Source organism: Rhinolophus ferrumequinum, chromosome 20 (assembly GCF_004115265.2).
Source record: "Rhinolophus ferrumequinum isolate MPI-CBG mRhiFer1 chromosome 20, mRhiFer1_v1.p, whole genome shotgun sequence".
Lineage (NCBI taxonomy): Eukaryota > Metazoa > Chordata > Mammalia > Chiroptera > Rhinolophidae > Rhinolophus > Rhinolophus ferrumequinum.
This window is the reverse complement of record NC_046303.1, coordinates 48631728-48656382: the sequence shown is the minus strand read 5'-3', so window position 1 is coordinate 48656382 and position 24655 is coordinate 48631728. Positions and strand designations below refer to the sequence as shown.

The 24655-nt window shown below is 39.0% G+C and overlaps 1 protein-coding gene and 1 non-coding gene across 20 annotated transcripts in view; both read left to right on the top strand.

Annotated features, from left to right (window-relative positions):
* SRPK2 (SRSF protein kinase 2) overlaps positions 1-24655 on the top strand; it is a 213312-nt gene that overhangs the window by 164855 nt on the left and 23802 nt on the right. For 17 of the 19 annotated variants that reach the window (XM_033088275.1, XM_033088274.1, XM_033088269.1 and 14 more), the window contains 8 exons: positions 5905-6013; positions 6683-6770; positions 7003-7090; positions 11144-11250; positions 19216-19381; positions 20552-20577; positions 22029-22275; positions 22854-23336. In XM_033088275.1, coding sequence (XP_032944166.1) covers positions 5905-6013; positions 6683-6770; positions 7003-7090; positions 11144-11250; positions 19216-19381; positions 20552-20577; positions 22029-22275; positions 22854-23336 — 1314 coding nt within the window. Of the gene's footprint in view, positions 1-5904; positions 6014-6682; positions 6771-7002; positions 7091-9774; positions 9911-11089; positions 11251-19215; positions 19382-20551; positions 20578-22028; positions 22276-22853; positions 23337-24655 lie in introns of those variants that run through there. The other 2 variants (XM_033088271.1, XM_033088288.1) reach the window with 2 other exon arrangements.
* On the top strand, positions 2805-2878 carry TRNAT-GGU (transfer RNA threonine (anticodon GGU)). Its single transcript has one exon. It is a non-coding gene; the product is annotated as a tRNA-Thr (tRNA).

Sequence of the window (24655 nt, the reverse complement as noted above, 5' to 3'; positions counted from 1 at the left end):
GACTATGTAAGGAGGCCTCCATGACAAGACGCAAAAGGACAGGTTCCGAGAGCTTCCAGGTTGGTGAACACTTTGGAAGTGTGGGTAGAGTGGCACACCTGGAGAGGGCCTGGAAACCTCACGCCTTTCCCCCCTTTGTACCTTGCCCTGTGCACCTCTTCCATCAGGCTGTTCCTTCTTTTACAGCAAACTGGCATTACATTCCTTTACTTTAGACGGGTGAACTAGAAAGTAAAATGTTTCTCTGAGCTCTGGGAGCCACTCTAGCAAATTAATCAAACCTGAGGAGGGCGGAGGTCAGGGAACCTCCGATTAAGTCTTTGATCCATTTTGCATTGCATATAATGCAAGCTATAGAAGATTGTTTTTTCTCTCGTTTTTTTTGACATAGGGATATCCCGTTTCAGCACCATTTGTTGAGAAGTGTGTCCTTTCTCCACTGAATTGCCCTTGCACCTTTGAATGAAATCAAATTAGTTGTCACCTTCCACAACAAAGCCTGCTAGGTTTTGCCTGGGATCGTACTGAATCTATAAATCAATTTGGGGAGAGTTGACAACAATATTGAGACTTCTCACCCACAAACACTACTTATTTAGGTTTTTAAAATTTCTTTCAATAATGTTGTGTAGTTTTCATTGTTCAGGTTTTTCTCATGTTTTGGTCAGGTGATAATCCCTAAGTATTTCACATTTTGTATGCTATTATAAATGATGTATTTTAAGATTTTAATTTCTCATTGTTCATCGCTGGCATATAGAAATAAACTGGTTTTTACACCTTGAGCTAATATTCTGCTACATGTCTTTACTTAGTTATTAATTTTAGTAGCTTTTTTGCAGATTCCTTCAGCTGTTGCATACAATCAGGTTGTCTGTGAATAAAGGTAGTCTTACTTCTTCCTTTCCAGTCTGAATGTCTTTCTGTGTATTCCTATTGCCTGATTGTGCTGGTAGAACTTCCAGTACCACGCTGAATACATATCCTTATCTTGCTCCTGATCTTACGGAGGAAAACGGTTAATCTCTCACCTTTTCTGATGCTATCTGTAGGTTTTTCATAGATCTTTGACCATTCCTGCTTTGTTGAGAATTTTGATCAAAGGCTATCGTGAAATTATTTTTTGTGTGGCTTTTCTTCTTTATGGTTTTCTTTTTTCTTCATATGGTTTTTCTTCTTTAGTATGTTAATTATGGTGAAGTACACAGCCATTGATTTTGGAATAGTAAGCCAAAAATTCCTGGAATAAACCACACTTGGTCATAAAGTATTATCTGTTTTATGTGTTGTTTAATTACACTTGAAATTCTGTCTAGAGTTTTGTGTTTGTATCACGGGGAAAATTGGTCTGTAGCTTTTTAGAAACGGCTTTGCCAGGCTACTTTGGAATCAAAGTAATGATGGTTTCATAGAATGAGACTGAGTATTTCCTCCTTTTTACTGTTCAGGAAGAGTGTATAGAATTGTTAATATTTTCTTCCATAAACGTTTTGGAGAATTCACCAATTCATTTTTTTATGGGAAGGTTTTAAACTGCAAATTTATTTTCAAAAATAGTTATTTATGGGTGTATTCTCAATTGGAACTTGGGTGCTTTGTCTTTCATGGTATTTAGCTAAGTTTTCATACTTATAGGCATAACATTGTTTGGAATAGTCTCCTATTATTCCAAGTTTCTTAAGGTGGAAACTGAGGTCATTGATTTGAGATACTCTTTTCTAATATAGTCATTTAGTGCTCTAAATTTTCCTCTAAGATCTGCTGTAGCAGCATTTCACAGATTCTGGTATGTTATGTTTTCATTTATTGTAAAATACTTTATTTCCTTTTGATTTCTTTTTTGTCCCGTGGGTTATTTTGAAGTGTGTTAGTTTCCCAATTTTAGGGTGTTTTCTCTTATTGGTTTCTAATTTTGTTGTTGTCTGAAAAAATGCCTTATGTGATTAGAGTCTTTTAATTTCTATTGAGATTTGTGTTATGGCCCAGTATATGGTCTATGTTGGTAAATCTTCCATGTACTTGGAAGAATATTTGCTGTTGAATAAGTTGTCCAGTAAATGTCAGTTACATCAAATTGGTTGATGGTGTATTCAAATCTTCCATATCCTTACTGCTTTTCTACTCGTTTTATTAATTTTGGGGGAAGAGAGTATTGAAATTTTTAGTGACCCAAAATGTGTCTGTTATCATTTTGTGAACAAATATCTTCTTGTTACTCCTTCCTTTTAAAAGACATTGTATGTTAGATGTGATTCTCAAATCTTTCCATAGCCCTTGGAAAGCCTTATTGTAGGCACAATATTTCTCACTGAAAAACTAGGGCCAGTGAAAAAAATGAATACTCTATACTGTCTTTAGTAGAAAACAGAGACTTGGCTTAAAGTCCTTGATAGAGTTCTGAACTTTTGATTCACTCCTATAAATTCAACCTGCTTTTGCTCAGCAAGAAAAACGGAGTTGTCTTTATTTTCAGCCATCAGTCCCCCCGAAACAGCTAAGGCTAGTTTTAGAATGGTCTTCTTTAGAGCCTTATGAATAGTATAGGTTGAGCTTTAGTTACAGTTTTTTGGGTGTGTTGGAGGCGGAGAAGAAACCACAGCGGTGAACTTAATGATTCCTTAACAATCTATTTTTTTTGTGTTTGTAATGCAGTCTAACTTGTATTTTTTAAGACTAAAAGGAAAACTTCTAGGTGGTAAACACATGGTTTTTATATTAAGTAGTATAAATACAGAGGGTGCCCAAAAAATGTATACACATTTTAAGAAAGGAAAAAAACTGTGTTAAAATTGTAATACTCCGGTGGCTGGTTAGCTCAGTTGGTTAGAGCGTGGTGCTGGTAGCACCAAGCTTGCCGGTTCGATCCCTGCATGGGCCACTGAGCTGCGTCCTCTTTAAAAAAATAAAAGAAAATAAAAGAATAAAATAAAATTGTAATACTCAATATATACCCATAACAAAAGGTGAATACACGTCATGTGTATACATTTTTTGGCACCCCCGATAGTAAAGTACAAATGTATTAACCCTAAGTCGCTGTCATCTTCCAGTGATGGACGCTGTCTAGTGCTCTGCCTGAGCCCACTGGTGTTATCCTGTGTCCTGTATGACCCGCTGGTAAAGCAGCCAGAGTGGGAGGGGTCCTCAGCCGGGCTGTCACTGTTCTTTAGATTCTTTGTGTGCCAGACATTATTACGGGCCATGGGGTGACCATTGCTAATAGCCTTATGGCGCACATTGTTTGCTAATCTCAGGGAATCGGAGAATTTTCTGGTAGTTGTTGTACTGTCTCTTTTCTCTAATTCCCTGGGTGTTGGGTACATTGTTGTCATCTGCTCTGAGAGATATGCTCCATCCACCCTTCTGGCAGCATGAATGTTAGTTACTGTTCTGGGAGAAGAGATTGGAAAAAGGGTCAGAAGAGACTATATCATTTTCTGTAGAAATCTGGGAGCTAGGATATAAGAATTATAAAATATAAACTTGAAACTGTGTGTGTCAAATTTTCAGAATAAAAGATAAGTGTTTAGACCTTTCAGTTTTTATATTTGTATTTAAAAATTATTTTTATGTCGTTCTTTTTTAGTTGCCCTATTTTTAGGCACAATATTCTTAGCTATCCTGTGAGCTCCTGAGATAAGGGAACTAAACTAATAATTTCTTTTGTTTACTTTCAAAGTCCCATTGAGAAACGGAACAGCTGCACTTGTGCTGTGATCACATCGAAAATAGTGCTCTTCTATTTTTGCTCGCAAGTACATACTCTGAGAATTCAAATCCGAAGCATACAATAGTTATGGTTTCTTTTCTTTATGCATAATTAAATTGTTTTTAAATTTTGAGACTTTAATGTTCGCAATAATATGCAGTTAAGTAGTAAATGCCTTTTAATTAAGCTGTCAAGTGTCCTCCATATACTAAGACTGGCAGACAGTCCTCCAGTTGTTTTACACGGGGTGCATTTCTTACTGGGGAGTAATAGGTTGAACAGGCAGACCAGTTTCCAGCCCTGAACCTACTACTCATTGTCGCTGAGACTGTGGCCACTTCATCAGTGTTGAAATAACACCATCTACTTTGTGGAGTGGTTGTAAGAAAGGATATAGACAGCTGTGTTTCCTAAATACTTTGTACTGTGAAATGGGACTAGTTCTTTGATGAAATGGTTTCGTGAACAAGTATGTCTGGAATTTGCAGCCTGCTCTGCCCTCGTGTTCCCACTGTGTTTGAGACACGAGGGTCTGAGAACCCCTTCAGTAGGAAATCTCCTTTGCTTATTTGACTTCACGTTTCCCAGACAGGACCTCTCCTGCGCCCTGGGGAAGACCCTCCGTGAGTTGTAGTCGCCTTCTGTTTTGTGGAACATGATTTTGAGAATAGTGCCTCACACACTGCCCCTAAATAGTGCTTGAAAAGTGATAGTTTTCTTCTCTTTCAGTGTTAATTTTAATGGTTTAAAAACTGTATTGTAAACTCAGAGCCTATTGCAATTTTACTTTAATCTTCTAAGTAATTAGCCATTTTCCCATTTTTTCTTCTAGTTTTTTTGAGATATAATTAACATACAGCACTGTATACATTTTTACGTGTACAGCTTAATGATTTGACATAGGTGTATATTGCAGTATGATTACCACAATGAGTTTAGTTAACACCCATTCATCTACTAAATAATTTACTAAATCGTATTCCTGATTTACTATCTTTTAGCTTCTATTTTTTCCCCCGAAATGTTGTTACAGACTTTGATATGAAAATCCAGGAAAAGCAAATGCAGAGGTATGAGAGTAAGAATCTGAGAAACGCAGTGTCTGCTCCAATTCCTGCTTCACTAAGTCAGCGCAGTTTAGTATTCATAAATATTCGTTGTATTTTTTGAAGTATTATTCTTTGCCCTGTGAGAGTTACAGATGTATTGAAGGATGTGGTTTAGATAACTTCCTGCACTTGCTTTGAGCTGCTCAAAAGTAGGCACAAACCATCAGTGACTTTCTTGAGTGTAAGGATTTTGCAGATTTAAAAAATGAAAAAATAACATCTTTGCAATAAAAAGCAGTAAATGTTAAAAGAATAAAAAATAGAAAAGTATTGTTTGTTTCAGAAAAAAATAGAAAAAGATAGATAAAAAGAATAAAATACAGATTAAAAGAATAAAAGTAATTTTATATCCAGGGTATTTGTTGCTAATCTTATCCTCCTAGACTTTTTCTTGTGTGTTTCACAAAAATGCTGTCTTATTAGACGTGCTACTTTGTAGCCTGCTTGGTTTACTTACAAATGCAAAGGGAAGGTCTTTTTAGGCCAAATGTCTGTGAAGCACCCTTATCTCTCCCCCAAGTCTACCTTAACAGGGTTCCTTCCGTCTCTCCCTCTCCAGCCAATTTCCAGGCAGGGCTTTGAGGTTTGAGGAAGAACAGTGAGAGGAGCAAGCTCTGTTGGAGGGTAAATTGTCCTACGTCACATAATTCCTTGTTGGTTTTGAATAAACTGTTGGAGTATGCAAAATTATGGCAGAGTACACATCATTTATTTTGGTGAGTTATTTTGTACTGACCCAAAAAGATTTGCGTTTAACTTAACAGCTTTAAAGAAAAAAAAAAAGGGTTGTTTGGAAATTTTAAGAGCTAGCGTTTATATTATTTGTACCCAGACTTAAGTATAAAACCTAAAATTATTGTTATGGAGTGCTGGGTGGTTTGTTGCCTTTCTACCGTAAGTTAAATAACAGAAAGGCAAAGGACATTTTTCTTTTGATAAAACACATTCTTGAAAAAATGTTATGTTATTAAACATTTTAATCTGATTTTTTCATTTACAGCTTTCTTTAATGGCATCAAGAGCTGACAAAGGAAGAGATGAGGTTCTATTAGTTTTCTGAAATTATTGTTATTTTTTTAATAAAAGGTGGCTACCATCCAGTGAAAATTGGAGACCTTTTCAATGGCCGGTATCATGTTATTAGGAAGCTAGGATGGGGACACTTCTCTACTGTTTGGCTGTGCTGGGATATGCAGTAAGTGTTCTTTGTCATTTGTGCATTTGATTCCTGGTCTAGTTCAACATCTTGATTTTATGACAAGGTATGGCAGAGGGGCGCACAGGCCGACTCCACCTTGCCAGACATTTCCCCTCAGCTGGAAATTCATTTGCCTGTTATTTTAAAATACTGAACTTCCTTCTGCTTTTACGTCTGAGGATTATTCATTGTAATTAACATTATATCAGGCTAATATTTTTTCCTAATAATTCACCCATAACAGAAAAACATTCAAATATGAAATAATAATGTATCGGCCTTTCAAATCAGTGCTTTCTGACTTTTTTGTTAAAGTCATGACCTATGGTATGAAATGCCATTGCTACCCAGTACAGATACACGTGTGTGTGTGTGTGTGTGTGTGTGTGTGTGCGTGCTGAAACAAGTGTTAAGATAATACTTACCCTTATTATATGTGATGCCATTTTCTAGTCGACCTTATTTCATCAGGAAAAAAAAACAGCCACTAAGCAAAAAAGAAATTGTTTTGTGACCCATGACCCCACTGCTTAATTATTGTCTCACAATTTGAAAAGCACTGTTTTAAAGGAAAGCTTATTAAAAGTTTCTATTTGTTGGATATATCTCATTATAATGATCACCTCTGCTGATAATATTAAAAATACGCTTTTTTTTTTTTTTAAGGGGGAAAAGATTTGTTGCAATGAAAGTTGTAAAAAGTGCCCAGCATTATACAGAGACAGCCTTGGATGAAATAAAATTGCTCAAATGTGTAAGTACTGCAAAAATGTGAAGAAGATAAGAAAAATTACCGACTTAAAATTTTACAGAGGGAGTTTTCTGGGTTTTACTAAATTAAAATTGAATTTACCATTTTTATAAGTTCAAATTCTGAATCTTTTATTTTTTAAAAACATCACTTGTATTAAAAGTTTTGATTGATGTGATGGAAATGACTTTCAGTCTTAAACGCTTTTGTTCTTGATTCATTTTTCTTTCTATAGGTTCGAGAAAGTGATCCCAGTGACCCAAATAAAGACATGGTAGTACAGCTAATTGATGACTTCAAGATTTCAGGCATGAATGGAATACGTATCCTTTCTGGCAGTTCTGTTGCTTCCTAATGGCTGAATTATACTGTAGTTTTTGCTTTTGCAAAATGGAAGTATTTCAAGCCCGTGTAAACTTCTGTTTGCTGTGTCCTTCTCCACGTGAAACCTCTAGCATAGTGTTAATAACCGATATGCCTGGAGGGCTCTGCTGGGGCCTCTGGGGTTTCTGGGGTAGCAGCATCTTACAAAAGTATTTTTATGACCCCTAACTTGGTTTTGGCACAGAAGTAATTCTTAATCTTTTATTAATTCTAGTGAAGTTTGTTTTTGTAGTGGTAGATGGAAGCGTATGCCAGCACGTCTTTTTGCTTTAAACTTTTAAACTATACACTCGGGCTGGGCTTCCTTCAGTAGCTGCAGATTCCTGAGAGGTCGTGGCACTAGGAGGGAAAGCGCGCTGCTCATGTCTGCACGGAGGAGTCACACCTGATCCTGCAGAGGATCGTTCTCCTGACAGGCCAATATGGAAGTGTGGTGCTTTTGTTTGGTTTGCTCTTAGTGTGTCTACTTTGGAAAAGCCTGGTAAAAGTAAAGGCATACATTTTCTGTACTGGTTGGTAAATCTGACATGTCAGTGCTTCATGGAAAGAGACCTCCCTTGTTTTTCTTTAAAGACATAATATAAAGTTTCCACTGTACGTAAAATTAGAGAGTGTACCACAGTGAATTTCTATAAATCTATCACCCAAATTCAGTAATTTTCAAGATCTGACCACAATTGCTTCATTTACTGTTTATCTCTTGCTGAATTATTTCAAAACAAATCCTAGAAATCATGTTCTTTTACCTCTGTGAGTGTCAGTGTGCATCTTTGAGAAATAAGCACTTAAATTATAAAACTCATCAAATAAAAATAATTTCTTGGTGTTGTATCGTACTTGATACAACTTTTCTTTATAATAGAAAAATGAGTTTTTTAAAGACTTGTTTGAATCATATGTAAGCAATGTTATTTTCTCCTGGGCACCTTCTCTTTCTCTTAAGTCCGTATCAACATACTTTAGTTGTTTAAAGATTAAATAGTTCAGTATACATTTTTTTGTTTCTCATTAGAATAACATACAGAGCATTTGCTTTCTTAAAAGAAAATTAACTTGATGGAGATTAATGATTCCTGAAAGAGAAGGTTTCTTAGCTATAAGGTTAGTTTTTCCTTTTGCTTTCTAAATAGGGAAACCTTCATCCTAATTCTATGTCCTATTGGAACAGAAGTATGTCTGGCAAGAAGGTAGAGCAAAGGCATCTAATGACTTCCCTTTCTCTTGTGAGTTTTGACTGGGCTCCTGGTAAGTTGTTTGCATGGTTAGTTTTGGGGGGTTCTCAGGTGGAGGTGATTGGGGGTTGTGGAAAGGAACTATTGTCCTATCTTCTCCCTCCCTTTCCCCGAGGCTTTGGTGAAGGGCAGCTTCGGGATCAGTGACCGCAGGGTAATCCAAGAATCGTAGGTTAGAGCTGGTAGCACAGATGCAAAGAAGAGAGATTCGCTTTGGTATCCAGGGTGCTCTTTCCGTATTTTCATACTGGATCCTCCAAGACAGTCCTTTGTCTACCTGACGGAGGTGATACAGCAGTTCCCATTATTCACGGTTTTGCTTTCTACAGTTTCAGTTACCCATAGTTTGAAAATACTAAATGGGGAATTCCAGAAATAATACATAAGTTACAAATATCACACCATTCTGAGTAGCCTGATGAAATCTCACACCTTCCTGCTCTGTCTCGGCCAGGATGTGAATCATCCCTTTGTCTAGTGTATGCACGCTGTGTATACTATGCCTGTTAGTCGCTCAGTGGCTGTCTTGGTTACCAGATTGACCAGACCGCTACTGAGTGACTAACAGGCAAACAATACTTGTGTTCAGGTAACCCTTGGAGTGGTAGCCGAACGCTGTCGTTCACCTCACTTCATCTCCTCGTGGAGGCGCTGTGTTATCTCACATCACACAAGAAGAAGAAGGGTGAGCACAGTGCAATAAGATTATTTTAGAGAGACCACATTCATATAACGTTTATTACAGTATGTTGTTATCATTGTTCTGGTTTATCATTAATTATTGTTAGTCTTTCCCTTTGTCTAATTTGTACAGTAAGCATCATAGGCCTGTTTATATAGGAAAAACTATATATAGGGTTTGATACTGTTTGTAGTGTCAGGCATCCACTTGGAACATACCTCTCTCAGATAAGGGGGGCTACTGTACCTTCATTTCCCAAAGTTCAGGAATAGTTAACCATTGTTCAGAACTCGGTGACTGATGAGTACCAGGGGTGTGTCAGAGCCAGGGTCCTCTCCTTCCTGAGCTTTAGCTGTTTTCTTCATATCATGTTTGGATCAGATCCAACGTTTTGCCTTCTTACCTACTCGAGCTCCAGAAGCCTGAGGACGAAGCTGCCTCCCATCTTAACCCCCCGAGTGGCACCCTGTTTCTGCATCTGCTGTCTTCATCTCTTAGGGAAACATTAGCCTCACCCCGTGTATACTTGAAGTTTTTATACAGGCAGACTTCAGAGATACTGTGGATTCAGTTCCCGGCCATCACAAGCAAGTGATTCCTAATCTTTTTGTTGGTGGAGAAAGAGTCTTGCCTTCAATTGGTGAAAAATGCAGTGTCTGTGAAGCACAGTAAGGTGAGGTCTGCCTGTATTTCTGTTGGAGATTAGACTGACGGGCACTGGCTAATGTCTGCTGATGTCACCTCGCCCTTTGCCTCAGTAGAATTTCTGCTAACTGCTGGGTGCACTTTTTCCCTCTCGATACACAGAAAGATAGAGCTGGTCCTTCTCTGCCTCTTCTCTCCAGGTGAGCCTGTGTGTTTATGGGCAGGTGGGGCAGCCCCTTTTGCGTCAGGTCTGCAGGCAGTTCCTGGGACAGCTTACAGGGAGATGGTTTCTTTGGAGAAATCAGCTGATTTGTAGATAAATGGAGTTCATTTTTTTAAAATGTATACATTCTAGTGACTATTGTTACTGTTAAATAAAGTGCTAAGAAACCATCATAGTTTAGATTTGTCAGTGATTTGAGAAGACATGACTCTATGTCTGTTAGTAACTTCGGTCCTTAGTTTGCCAATTTTTATAATGAGACTGGGAAATAGTAAGAAACTTCTGATTTTAGATTATCTGTCCAGAAACCTATAGTTATATGTTCTCCAACATTATAGAAATATTTTTCTTAAAAGTATTTAAAGCAGTTATTGTGATGATGTGGAAGATGCAGATATTGTAAAAATATTAAATCAACTGACCTTTAATAGCCTACTTGTAGGTCTGCAGAGATGAATAAAACGTTCTCGGGGTTTCAGAGCCATTTTTAAATATTCCTGTGTGAATGACATAAATATATGTGTATGATGGGCCGCAGTCTGGAGTGTCTTTGACTAGAATTTCTATTAAAAAAAAATTCCTGAGATTTCATCATTATATGTTGTTAATGCCTGTGGTATTAAGATCTATTTACAGAGTGAAAGATACTATTGAAGAAAAAGATTAAATGTCTTCACTGTGTTTGGGAAATGCCTATTTTATAAAGTGTTTTATGTGACCTGTGGAGTAGAAATTTAGGCAGGCAGGCAGGACACTTAAGACAGGGGAGTTACAGTGTTTTCTCATCAGTGTGTTGCTCATATGTTCCAGTGTTGCTCATTTTCGTTAAGGCTGATTAGCAGGGAGGAGTGTGCAGAAGTGAGTGAGAGGGCAAGTGTGGCATTGAGTCATGACTGCCACCTTTGGACTGGAACTCAAGGGAGATCTTTAAACTCTCTGAGGTTTACTCTCCTCGTTTCTTTCTGTGTGGGGATAAGTATGTTATAGGTACATGGTAAATAATATATAGCACATAATAAGTACTTAGTAAATGTTAGATCATTTCATTTAGGTAAAAAAATGGCAAATGACCACTTCTGGTATTACTGATAGAATTGAGGTTGCATTTTATGAAGAAATAAATGTTTTGCCAAGTGCCGCACGCTGCTGCTTTTAGTAATTGCACCGCGCCAGGAAACGTGTCCACCAGTGGTCCTTAACTGCGGCCCAGATGTCTGCATGGTCTTCGAGGTCCTTGGCCACCATCTCCTCAAGTGGATCATCAAGTCCAACTACCAGGGCCTTCCCATCCGGTGTGTGAAGAGCATCATTCGGCAGGTGAGGCTCACCTGGGCAGCCCCACCCAGTACCTACCTGTCCAGGCTTTCAACACAAGGCCTTGGTTTGTTTTTTTTCAAACACACACACACAAACATGTACATATATATTTTAATATAAATAATCCCTGTTTTTAAAACATATATACGTATAACAGTGCATAACGTTTTGAACTAGTTACATCAATTTTTATATTTAATGGCATGCCATTCTGTCTTGTAAAGAGAACAATATGCGAATTTCAGGCATTTCTTTGGAATGTTGATCTTTCTAAGGTAGTGATACGGTATGATGAAATATTATTTTATCCAATATCATTATTATAAAATGTCCCAGTTAGTTACTTAGAAAATAATTAAGAAGAAATAGGTAATTTATTGTGTTTATTTGCTGTTTCTAAGCATCTTTGGATGAAGGGTAAATGAAAGATAATTTAAGGAATGATCATATAGGGATTATTGTGTTAAAGTTGGTCTTTGTTCAATTGCCTTGAAAAAAGAAAGGGTCTAGTTTGCCGATGGTGCTCTAGCAAGTATGTGTAGAGTGAAAGTATACATATGTGGAAGATCTCCTTGTAATTAGAAATGCTTACCAGATTCATTTCTGCGTGCCCTATATCAGTCTGTATTCCACTCATTGCCCTTACAGCCTAAACTAGCAAAGATGCAGATATGACTTATTCTGGATTACCTATTCTGATACAATAATTACTATGGCTAATTCTTCATAGTGAGCAATATATGAAGGAAGATTGCTTGGTTTGCTTGAGAAGAGGACTAAGTGGTTTGGAGCCCCCAGGTCCAGATCTTGAGCTAGATATGCACGAGGCTTCCAGACCTGAAATATAGGCCTTGGCCCAGAATCCTTAAATAGGAAAAGAATCCTGATTCACAATTGAAGAAATGTGAATTCAAGAAACAGGGATCTAAGGAAGAACCTTCTTAACAATTGTTCATAGTATTTGCATACATGCATATGAGTAGGTTTTTAAATCCTTTTTTTTTTTTTAATTTGAAGCTAAAATTTCTTTAGTAAAAGCATCCTAGAGTTTGCTTTTGAAATTGTGTGTAGGTAGCTTTGTTTAGTCAGCCTGTGTGTTCATCTCGTCATTTATCTTTGTCCTTTTGTACTGCAAACTGGCAGCTTGTCTTCTAACATAGATGTTACTCGAGGAGAGGTGCTGGAGAGAGAAGGGTTCTCTCTGTATTGGCTCACACAGTGAGATACTGTATTTATGCGTAGGATTATGTTAGGTATGCAATATAGATTTCTGGCTAGCTCTTATTTAATAATATATCTGTTCCCTTTTAGATATTAGATGGTAACATTTTAATTTATTATTTTAGCATGACTAATATCTCATGTGCAAAAAAACAATATTTTGCCTTTAGTGTAGAGATACATGGTGAGGGGGAAAATTAATATGGTAATGGAAGTTATTTGATTCCCCAAATGACACTTCAGTATTTATAACTGTATTAGTGGCAACTCTAAAGACTCTAAAAATATCTTCTTAAAACTGGAAAAAACACAAAACTTAATTATCTCTGATAAATTCTGAAACTATTAAAAGATTACATATTCTAACAGAAAGCAAATAATTTTGGAAATACCATCTTGCATATATTTCATACAGATTTGTTATTCCCTCGAGCCCTGTATTTTCAAAGATGTCTGCTGTAGCCATAGGTGAGTGACCATGTCACCACAGCTCAGGCTTTGCAATGTACGAAGGTAATTGAATTAGCAGATGAACCATTGACATTTATTTTTCAGAATGGGAAAACAAAATCTAGCCTTTCTTAGCAAGTGAAGGAGTCTGTAAATGTAACGATGAAATTTTTGGAGTTTAATGGGACTTTAATTCATACTTATTGAATGAAGAAATGATTTAATGAATATGTTATCCTCACTGTGATTCATGTAACACTGTGCTTTGGAGATAGAGACTAAGAGTTTTTGTGATGTTTTATTCCAGAACATAGACGGGCGCTGGGCTGGATGATTCCGTGAGGTGGGGACCTGTCCTGTGCATTGCAGGGTATTTAGCAGCATCCCTGGCGTCTGCCACTGGATGACTGTATCAGCCACCACGACCCCCAGTTGTGTGTGACAATCGCAAATGACTCTGAGCTTTGTCCCCAAGGAGGCAAATTCCCTCTCATTATGGATAACCACTGGAGTAAAGGAAAATGCAGTGGGTATATACCTTGGCAGTAGATTTAATTTCAAATTCTAACTTTGGCACTTATTATTCTGTGACCCTGATCAAGTTACTTAGCCTCTGTGAGTCTGTTTCCTCATTTGTGGAATCGGGATGACAATACCTAAATTGTGGCTTTATGATGGACATGACTTCTGGGGGGCTAGTGATAAAGCCTCCAGCAGCGACCAGAACAAAGCAGCTCTGGTGTCTCCCAGCTGCATTGGGAATTTCTTGGGGGTAAAGATAGATGTTGTGAGCTGCACACACCTTGTTGCTTCCTTTGTGTAATAAGTGGCTAAGAAATGTTTTTGATAAGTTGTCTTTTCTTCAATGAAAGAAGAAATGTATGTTCCTCTTATCTGACATTATACAATGGCTGACCTGTGATTTGACGGGCTCTAGGTAAATGTTACCACTTCTTTATTTTCTAAAAGTAGTTGCATAATTTAATTAATCACATTCCCAGGGTTTCTATAGACTACCATCAGTCCTTTCCTCCATCCTCAGCTGTCCTCATTTAGCCACGGCAACGTTGTGCTGGGTCCGAGAGGGGCTGTCCTGTCTGCTTCTGGTGATGCCGGAGCGGTCGCCGTGCCTCCTGCCAGGCTACTTCTCTGGCCCCGGCATGAAGTCTCCTGGTTGTCTGTTTGCCCCACAGCTTTCATTTAAAAAAAAAAAAAATCAGCTTTATTGAGATCTGTTTTTATGTCTAGCTTTTATTTCTAAAGCTGAAAGAAGAAAAACAGAGCTTGTGTTGGCACTATTTATTTGTGGTGCATTTAAGATGTTCTACAGGCGATGGTTTCTTTAAACACCTTTGCTGGTCTTTACACACAGCTTTGACTTTTTATGTATGGGTAGCTGACATTTTACTTTTTAAAACTTTATGGTTTAATGCATTGCCCTATACCAGAAACCTTGTAAAGAAGTGGCTGCCTGCCATTAAATGAAAGTTGGGAAGGGCAAAGCCCTGATTTTGGTGACTTTGCTACAATAAGTGGAAAAACTAGCAGTTATAGCTCGTAGCCCTGGATTTTAAAATTATTATTCTTTTATCATGATTGTCACATTTATTGTGCTCCTTTAGGCACTCACTGTTGTAAGAGCTTTATTTGTGTTATGCCATTTCGTCCTCCCCACAGCCTTACGAGGCCAGGGATGTTGTTATCTCCGTTCTGCAGAAGGCATTGCACAGAGGATGAAAGCTTCCCCAGGCCCCACAGTTACTGTGGGGGGAGCCAAGATTTGAATCTAGGTGGTGTAACTTCTGATTCCATGCTCTCAACTGCTGGGTAGTGTGAAATGTCTACATAGAAAGGTTTGGGAGCATTTGAAATTATAGCGTGTCTTTGTGATAAGTGTGCATTCATGTCTCTCGTCATGGTAAGTGGTTTTCTTTTGCCTTAATAGATTAGATTATTTAAAAGCATAGCCATTAGGTTTTATTTAACAAGTAACTTGTAATATGTGCTGCAGTATGTGTATGCTAAGGGGGCTTCTAAGATGCAGTGCTTTTCCAAACCCAGCTTCTGCGCGGTGGTGAACTCGGTGGGGATACCACGAGCTGTGGCAGGCTGACTCGCCTGCTGTCCCTGAACGATTTTATCTATACGTAGCATGTACTTAACGTTTTAATTATTTCACTGGTCCTAGTTATCAGTGAAGTAGTGATCATTATGATCAAGCCAGTGTTGTTGAATTTTAGCCTAGGATATCAATTGTAAATTGGTAAAAGTATTTATAGTCTCGGAATTGTTCCGTGTGGTATAGTACCTGTGATTCTGTACTAACTTGGGATTCTCCTCAAAATGTTGGGTCTTCAACTCAGAAGTTGAAGGCCTCAGGGGCGTGGGGTTACCCTGTGCCGTCTAAGTGCTGGGCACGTGGGCGTGTCTTTCGTCCTCCCTCCATTCAGAAGTGCAGCTGCTGGGTGTTCTCACTGACTCACCAGTCAGTGGGAAGAGCAAGGAGCCGAGGGCTATCGCAGGACAAGGTGGAGAAGGACAAGGTCCACTGAAACTTTTGTCCGAGCATCTAGTTCTCGTCCTCTGTCTCTATAGCAGGTATTTATTTCTCATACTTGTCCATTCAGTGAGCATGTCAGAAGCAGTCTGTAGGATTTACCTCATCTGTCTTAGGAAGAAAACTCCAGTGGGAGCTTTAGCTTTCCTAGGAAGAAAGAGTCTCCACTGGAGGAGAGCTTTTCCGTGTCTCCCCAACACCCGCAAGGAACTGGTGTCTCAGAGCAGCGCTCTTGCTCAGGCCAGCCTGCTGCACGCTGCCGGCTCAGCCGGCTGCCCGTGGGGTTTCCCTCGGCCTTACCCACAGAGTGAGAGGCAGGCCAGCTTTTCGTGACCTGTGTCCCTTGGTCAGGTAGGGGAGAAAGAAGGTCCCCACAGTGTGACCAGAATCAGAAAATAATTTGGAAAGTTGCTGTCTTTTTCTTTGTACTTGAGGGTTTTTGTGGGGAAGCTTTACTGTGCAGGGCCCGCGACACACCTTTGAGAGTTGTTAACCACATTAGTCTCAACTTACTCCTCTTACATCTGCAAGATTACAGGACCTATTTCCATTTCTAGCAAGCTGTGGTGGAAAGGAGCAGACTCATGTTGCTAACACCAGTAACAGATGATCTCTGACATGCTTCCTAGGGGTATAGGAAAAAGCCTTAGCGGCCATCCGACCAAACCCCTTATTTTTCAGTTGAGCTTGAGTAAAGGGACTTGATCTAAGCCATGGCTAGTTAGTTCCTGACCCAGAACTGGGGCTTCTTGCTCCCAGCCCTGGGCTGTCTTCACTTCTGTGTTGCTGCTGACCTGCACGTCTGTCTCCCATGGAGAAAACTGGCCCCAGTGTGATTCGGCTTCTCTGAGTGGATGCAGCTCTGTCCCTGGCCCATTTGTGTTTAGATGGATCTCATCGTTAGTGGCAGCTGTAGGTTTGGAGAGATGGCAGCCAAAGGATCTCTGCAGCCTCTGCTGCCTCCTGCTGATGAGGCCGAGTATGTTTTTTTGCAAGAGAGACAAACACTATGATTTGACAAATGAAAGCAACAGAAGAGAAATTAGTAAAGGCTCCTTTTCACTGTTTTTAAGAATTTGCAAGAGGAGCTCTATCCTTGAGCATGAAACTCTGATTTTGATTTTTTTTTGCATCATCATAGTAATTCTATATAAATAGTTGTAAGATTGCCCACCATTATTGTTTGATTCTGGATTCTGGGGTGCTTTATTGTTTAATCCTCACTGGCTGGAACACAAATGATATTTTTGAAAATAAAACCATTCTGAGCTTACAGCTAAAGATTTTTTTTTAAAGAAATTATGGAATCAGGTTATGGAATTTTATTGCTGTGGTATACCACAAAAGTTACCAAGTAGAGCGTATTCATATTAGAGACAGGAAAAATAAGACTGGAGAAGTTTAATGCATGATGGAGGAAAGTTATAACTAGTTAGTCAGTATCAGAACAAGTCTTCTGGATCACTTGTGCCACTTATTTTGAGCTTCCTGTGAGGTAGACCTTGTTCTTGAGTTTTCCACAGATTATTTCTAATTCTTACCATATTTCTAATAGGTATATCCCCCCTTACATAGATATGAAAATGGAAGCTCAAGCAGCTTAAATACCTTGCCCAGTGAATAAATGATGGAGCAGCAGTGTAGGAATGGTGTGAGTCCCAAGGCTGTGTTTTAATGCTATGTTTCTTTAACGATTTCCTTTCCTTTAACGATTTGCATTATCTTACTTAACTTACTTAATTTGTCCCAGTGGTGAAGTCTTTTGCATGTGTTCATAGACAGGCGTTATAAACTATGCTTCTTTAGGAAAGTTAACCCAGTTGAGTCCAATAGCCAATATTTTAAAAATCTGGACTCTTAAATCTTTGCTGAGAGCACTGCTTGTTTCGTGCGCCTCATTGTCATTGGGAACTCATATTGACACAGTCAGATAGTGAATCGCATGAACTGTTAGACCTGTGCAGCCTCCCACAGCGTAAAACAACCTGTGAACGGTGGAAGACCTAAGTTGGAAAGATAACAGCGACTTGTGGATGAGATGGTGGTGAAAAGACCTTTAGGAAAAGTGCTGACAGTTACTGGTACTACTTACTAGGAACTCATCCACTTTTTAAATCACTTTTGTTGTGCCCGTGATTCAGCTTGGTTTCTTTTTGGCCAGTCTCTTCCCTCCCCGTGGCATGCAACAGTAAGCTCTCTGAGGACGCAAAGACCGTGTAATCCCCATGAAGACAGGGAACTTTGTTTATTGCCATATATCAAACACCTTGTAATAGTGTGTGGCCTGTTCATAGGAGCTTGACTGATGCTCATGAATGAAGTCATGTAAAAATACTTCCTAGGAAAAGTTATTTTAGACGAATGTAGGATTAGACGAGGGGTTTTCATCCTGTTTGAATGACAGGTATTCCTCTTTGCATTTTTTTGAAATCTCTGTTCCTTCACTTCCTAAACAGTGTCATCGCTAAGGTTGTTTAGCCAGATTCTTGGGTAGGCAGAAGCATTGGGTTTTTGTTAAGAGCTTTCCAGAGTTGGGTGACATATATCTTGTGCTTGTCTTTTTCCCGCTTTCTTGTTTATTGTGGACAAGACCCTAAATAACTTAAAATATTTGAATGATATTTATTAAATGCTAGTATTTATTAAGCATGTACAATTTCTAATGTATAGAAACATGATCTGTATTTTAAATATAATTTTTATTCATGGGAAGAACTGAAAAAAATTCCTCTCTAATGGAAATGAATCAAGAAAGTTTGGCCTCCTTTCCTGCAGTATTAAACATGTATGCACATTAGCCATCATGGACATTTAGGTCAGTGTGACACCCCTTCATACCCACTAGAGTCTCTGAAAGAAAACAGACAACAGCAAGTTGTGGCCATGATGAAGACATTGGGGCACTTCTGCGTGGCTAGTGCAGCCATTGCGTAAAACAGTTTATAGTGCATCAAAGGGCGAAGCACAGGGTTACTCTAGGACCCAACAATTGCACCTTTAGGTATATATACCCCCCAAAAATAAAAATATTATGTCCATACAGAAACTTGTACATCAATGTTCATGGCAATATTATTTATAATAGCCCCAACTTGGAAAAAACCCAAATATCCATCAAGTGAGTGACTAAACAAAATATGGTATATCCAATGTTAATTATCCATGTTAATTGGCAATTAAATGAAGTATTGATACATGCTACACATGGATGGACCTTGAAAACATTATGCCAGTTACAAAAGACCACTTTGTATGATTTATATAAAATATCCAGAATCAGACAGAAAGTAAATTAGTGGTTGCTTGGGGTCATAGGACTTTGGGGGAGATGGAGAATGACCGCTAATGATGAGTATGGTGGTTTTTTTTGGGTGATGAGAATGTTCTAACTTAGATAGTGGTGATGGTTGCACATCTAAATACCATGGGGTTATACACTTAAAAGGGTAAATTGTATAGTATGTAAATTACATCTCCATAAAGTTGTTATTAAAAAAGTATATATATAGATGCATTTGCTTCCGTGAGCCTGAGTTATCTCCAGAATTACACACATTGGCTGCTTGTAGGAAAGAGCTACATTCCTGTGGGGGCCAAGGTGGGAGGAGAGTTTTACTAAATATCCTTTTCTGTCTATTGAATTTTGCGTCTTGTGATAATATTACTTATTTTACAAGTAAATGTTGACTAATAAAGGTATTCATAACTCGTCTCCCCTCTTGATTTTACTCTGACAGGTTCTACAGGGGTTAGATTACCTACATAGTAAGTGCAAGATCATTCATACTGACATAAAGCCGGAAAACATCTTGATGTGTGTGGATGACGCTTATGTGAGAAGAATGGCGGCCGAGGCCACCGAGTGGCAGAAAGCAGGTGCTCCTCCTCCTTCGGGGTCTGCAGGTGAGGGAGCTGAGCCAGCTTTGTTTCAGCCAGTTTGGGGACATTGAGGGCCTGCAAGGTAGCACAGTGAAGCAGTGGAGGCACATTTGTACATTACCAATATTAGGAACTTTTGTAAGAGCCTGATTCCTAGAAATAACTAGACCTTTTTCTTGAGACGGAAGATGCCCCAATGAAATTATACCGTAATATTTGTTCTCCCTGAAAAGGTAACATTTAAATTCTTCCCTGCTGCTTCATCTACATTTGAACATTTTTGTGTGTTGCCCACTTCTCTGTCGAGGGGTGTACAGTAGCACATTTTCCATAGCTGACCTGTAGTCATCGGAATTTTTTTCTAGCTTCAGGTTTCTTAGAATGCTTCCTAGCCTTTGGTTCGCATAGCTATTTCAGTCTGAGTCGAACCAGTATATTAGGAACCAGTTACAGAAGACCAAGTGACTTGAGTAATGGTGTGGTTAGTTTTATTTTTGTTTTTTTCTGAGTATACTGGTGTCAGTAAAGTGGTGCTGTGCTGTCACCCTCCCTTTATGATATCTGTGCTTAGTGTATTGTCAGGCAGGCGTGCAGACTACATGGCTGCAGCCCTGTGACTGGCTGGCTGGGGTTTGGGGAAGATGCAGCACCTCTGAATCTTGTTTTCTACCTTCAGGAGGTTTTTTTGATCATGGAACCATAGTCTGTCAAGCTTTTGAGGCTGGCAAGGTCTGGTCATTTGATTTCTAGAATATTTGCTGCAGTATTTGATTTATTTTAAGTTGTATAAACTTGCTAAACAGTTTTCAAACATAGATGTACATATTCTAATCTAAAGTGTTCATTGCATTGTTTATAAAACAAATTTGGTTCGATGACTTCATTTATGAACTCTTCTCCATTTTCTTAAATTATCGGTCAATACTTTGGGGCTGACAGTTTTTTAAATAAATGGGTATTTAATTTTAGGTAAATAAGAGAGATGGCTCCATCTTGAACAACTACTGCTGTGCTTTTTAAGAGCCAATCATTTGTTTGAGTTGGATAAACATTCTTTAGATCTCATTCTTTAGATCTATAATCGGGTAGCCATTAAAAGGCAGTAATTATTTCATTTTACAATTTAAATTACCTACATAAAGATATATGTATCAATTTTCCTCTGAATAGTCATTTTGCTTTATTTTGTTTTAGTGAGTACCGCTCCACAGCAAAAACCTGTAAGTACTTACACATATACTTTTTTCACCTTCATGTCAAAAGCTACTGTTTATGATTGAACTTTTCAAATTGTAACATTAGTTTCTGTTTCTGGAATGATTTGTTGTTTTGGGGAATTGGTTATACATTTTTTTATGTTCCTTTCTCAATCACAGATGTTCTCAATGTATACTAACATAAAAGACAGATTACGTTCATAAACACTGCATCCTTGAATATATAAGACCTACGGTTTGATCAGTTGAAGTGATTTTTAGAGTTGTTCAGTTAGAGCTGTTCCATGTTTGATCTTCATTTTTCTCATGTACTTTGTGGAGTGCTGTTGGCCGAGCCTGGTGAAATGTGAGATGATAGAGGGTTTGAAGTGTGATTATTCCAAAAAAACTACCTTGTTTCTGATTGGCTTCTAGGTTACCTGTTTTTCTAAAGCCGTTGTTCTTTTTTTTTTTTCCCCTAGCCAGTAGTTAAATATGAAAGAGTATTATCTATTTTTTGGGCCTGTTAAAACACTTAAGTCCAATCAAATGAAGCAAGTTGCCTGGAATTAAATCTTACCTCAAAGGACCTAAACCTGGATTGGTTGCAGTAGAGGATGGTGTATATATCTTGAGTTGGTGGGTCACCTACAAATTTTATGAACCAAAAGCATTTGAAAGGAAATGTCCAGAACTGAGTGCTGCACACAGCCGTCAGTTCGGAATGGAAGTCCCAGTCCCAGAGGAGTTGTAACCATGACGCCAGCTGGCCTGCTGAGGTGCTGCGCAAGGCATTTCCCAGAGTTCTCCCGTGGCTTGTTTTGCTTGATTCTGTGAAAACTGGAGGTTCTCATTGCTAGTACTTTCCCCGTCACAGGCTGTGATTGGAGGCAGAATTAAACTGCCTTTTTCTTTTTTTCCTTTACCTCATATGCTCATTTCTTACATTTATGCAGTTTTGGCTGTTGATAACAGTTCAGTGTGTGAGACCCAAACACAAACAGTGCTGTTGACGAACAATAAATGAAATCCACCTGTTTTGGCAGGCATTTCTTTGTTGGCAGACAGTTGAGTAAGACATGAAGGAGAAGGGACATTGTTACTTGGTATATAGGAAGCAGCAGAAAAAAAAACCTCGCAGGAGATTCTTCTTGTTTAAAGGCAAGAGTATCTCAGCATATTCAGTTCTTAGAGCTTAAAGGAAAAAGAAGTATTTATTGGATTTAAGCTATACCCCTCCAAGGGCAGGACCTCTTGGCAGTCCCATTATTTGATACTGGCATTGATTTCTTTTTTCTGATTTGACTGTAACCCTAGCCAACAGGTGGGTCTCATGTCTAGACATGTGATTTTAATTGAACATGACCTGAAAAAACAGACTGTGTTAGTATTTGCAATTCTGCCAGCACTTACACTATTGCATAGGGCTTTAAAAAGAAGCAAATTGACCTGTGCTGTTTTCTTACATGTTATAGATAGGAAAAATTTCTAAAAACAAAAAGAAAAAACTGAAAAAGAAGCAGAAAAGGCAGGCTGAATTATTGGAAAAGCGCCTTCAAGAAATAGAAGAATTGGAGCGAGAAGCCGAAAGGAAAATAATAGAAGAAAACGTCACAGCAGCTGTACCTTCCAATGAGCAAGATGACGAATACCGCCCAGAGGTGAAACTAAAAACAGCAGTTTTAGAGGAGGCTGCCGAGGGAGAGACTGCACATGACAACGGTCAGTGAAATCTGGAGAAGGGGCTGCCGGGGGGCCGAGGGATGTCATTAATAGGGGACCCCCTCCCCACGTCATCACATAGGCTGACTTTGTGTTGCTTCTTCAGATGAGAGGATGATTCTCTCCAATTCGTATTTGGGAGTATGGGGAACAGTTTGGTAGTTCATTTGTGAAATATATGCCTCAAACATGAATATTTCAAAAGTTGTTTAAAATACAGAAAATGTCTGAGAAACACCATGTCTCTATCATAGCTTTATTTTGTAATGAACCTTTTACCTAATAGTAATGCACCCAAAAAACCTGAAGATTATAGAGGGTAGAAATGGAAGTGTAACTGTGAAGAGTCCTTTCTTCCCAAAGCTAACTTTCTAATAAGAGTAGGCTAGTTATTTAATAATGAAAAATAAGTTTTCAAAAACCTGAGGGTTTTATCCTGAGAGCCAAGAGGTAGGTGTTTGCTGTGTAGTGTGTAAATTAAGCACATTGAGAAATGTCTCGTTGGAGAAGCTAAGTCGCTACTGCCACTGTGATCAGGAGAGTAAAGTTCTAATTCTTAACTCATCCGACTTTTTAAGGTGAAGCTGAGGACCAGGAGGAGAAAGAAGACGCTGAGAAGGAAAACATTGAGAAAGACGAAGATGACGTTGAGCCAGAACTCGCGAACATAGACCCTACGTGGATAGAATCACCCAGAACCAATGGCCACATAGAGAATGGCCCGTTCCTGCTGGAGCGGCAGCTGGATGATGAAGACGATGATGAAGAAGATTGCCCAAACCCCGAGGAGTATAACCTCGATGAGCCAAATGCAGAAAGCGATTACACATATAGCAGCTCCTATGAACAATTCAATGGTGAATTGCCAAATGGACGACATAAAATTCCCGATTCACAGTTTCCAGAGTTTTCCACGTCACTGTTCCCTGGGCCCTTAGAACCTGTGGCTTGTGGCTCAGCGCTTTCTGAGGGATCCCCTCTTACGGAGCCTGAGGAAAGCAGTCCATCGCACGACAGAAGCAGGACAGTGTCAGCCTCCAGCACCGGGGATTTGCCAAAAAGTAAGTGTCCCTGCCCTTACTTTTTTTTGAAAGATATCTGCTTTCAGTGGCCTGGGTGTCACACACTTGACAGGTGCTGTGAAGGGACCTGGCTGGAGGCGGTAAAGCCGTGTCTGTGTGCATTACCGTTTTCATTTTAGTGCTTTTGTACTCGTGAGGAATTAATTAATGGAAACTGTATTCTGTGCCACGAGGCTTTCTCTTGCCTCTGCATATCGGATCCCGTTTCTGAGCATTTCTCATTCTTTCTGTGTTTAGTTAGTGACAGCATACATTTGCAAAACCTTCCGAGTCTAAGAACTTATACCTGTTGCTTTTTAGAATATGTAGTTTAATTTGTAATTTGTACTTTCATCTCATAGTATAATATTTAGTTTTGGGTTTTGTTTTGTTTCATCTCTATTCAAGGAAAAATGTGCCTGCTTTTTATCTATATTGAAGAAAAGGTGTCTTACTCTATTTTGATACTTATTCCTGATTATAGGATTCAGCTATTGAAATTTTAAAGGAAGTGGCATGGACTTAAATGCGGTGATGACTTATATCAAACCCTTATTTTGAGAGAGAATGACACATGACGTATCTCTGCCGGTGTCAGGCCAAGGGACTTCAGTAAGCAAACACTGAGCGTCATGATTGGTTTCCATTCTGGCGCACAGTGGAAAACTCAGAAACCTCCTCTGCTCCCTCTGCTGACAAGAGCGTTTAACACATGGAGAGTCCTTGCGTGAGCCGGCCCTGCAAGCCTCCCATGAGATTCTGCAGCCCGTTTTGTTCCAGCAGGTGGGAGACCTGCAGAGCCTCCTGTGTTGGCTGTAACCCATCAAACTAAAGATGGGTTTTATTTTTCTCTTGGGTAGACTTATTCTGTTCCTGTACCTTTATTCTGAGCAGTACTTTTGGAAGGTACTTACACCATGCTTTCACCTGGATGTTGGTTCATCTAAGGAAGAACTCACATCTGTGTGTCTCCTTTACTCTCATGCTGCCACACTCCTCCTGAGCCTTTTGGTCACCATGTAGCCAAGCCTCGCCCCGGTTTATTTTCAGGACATAATAAAGAGTGTGTGTGTGCCTAGGGCATGTTCACTCATGCCTCTGTACCTTTGCTTAGGCTTTTCCTCTGGTTTGGAATGTTTCCTCCTTTCTATCCATTTTTTGGGCAAACTTTTATTCTTTTGTCAGGTAGTAACTCAAACTCCAGTCCTGTGTTTCCCAGCAGGTTTGCTCTCTTTTCCTACTGGTCATAACTTTTCTTAATTGTATGGTCATTGTTTGTTTCCATTATCTTTCTCTTCACTGGGATGTAAACTCTTTGA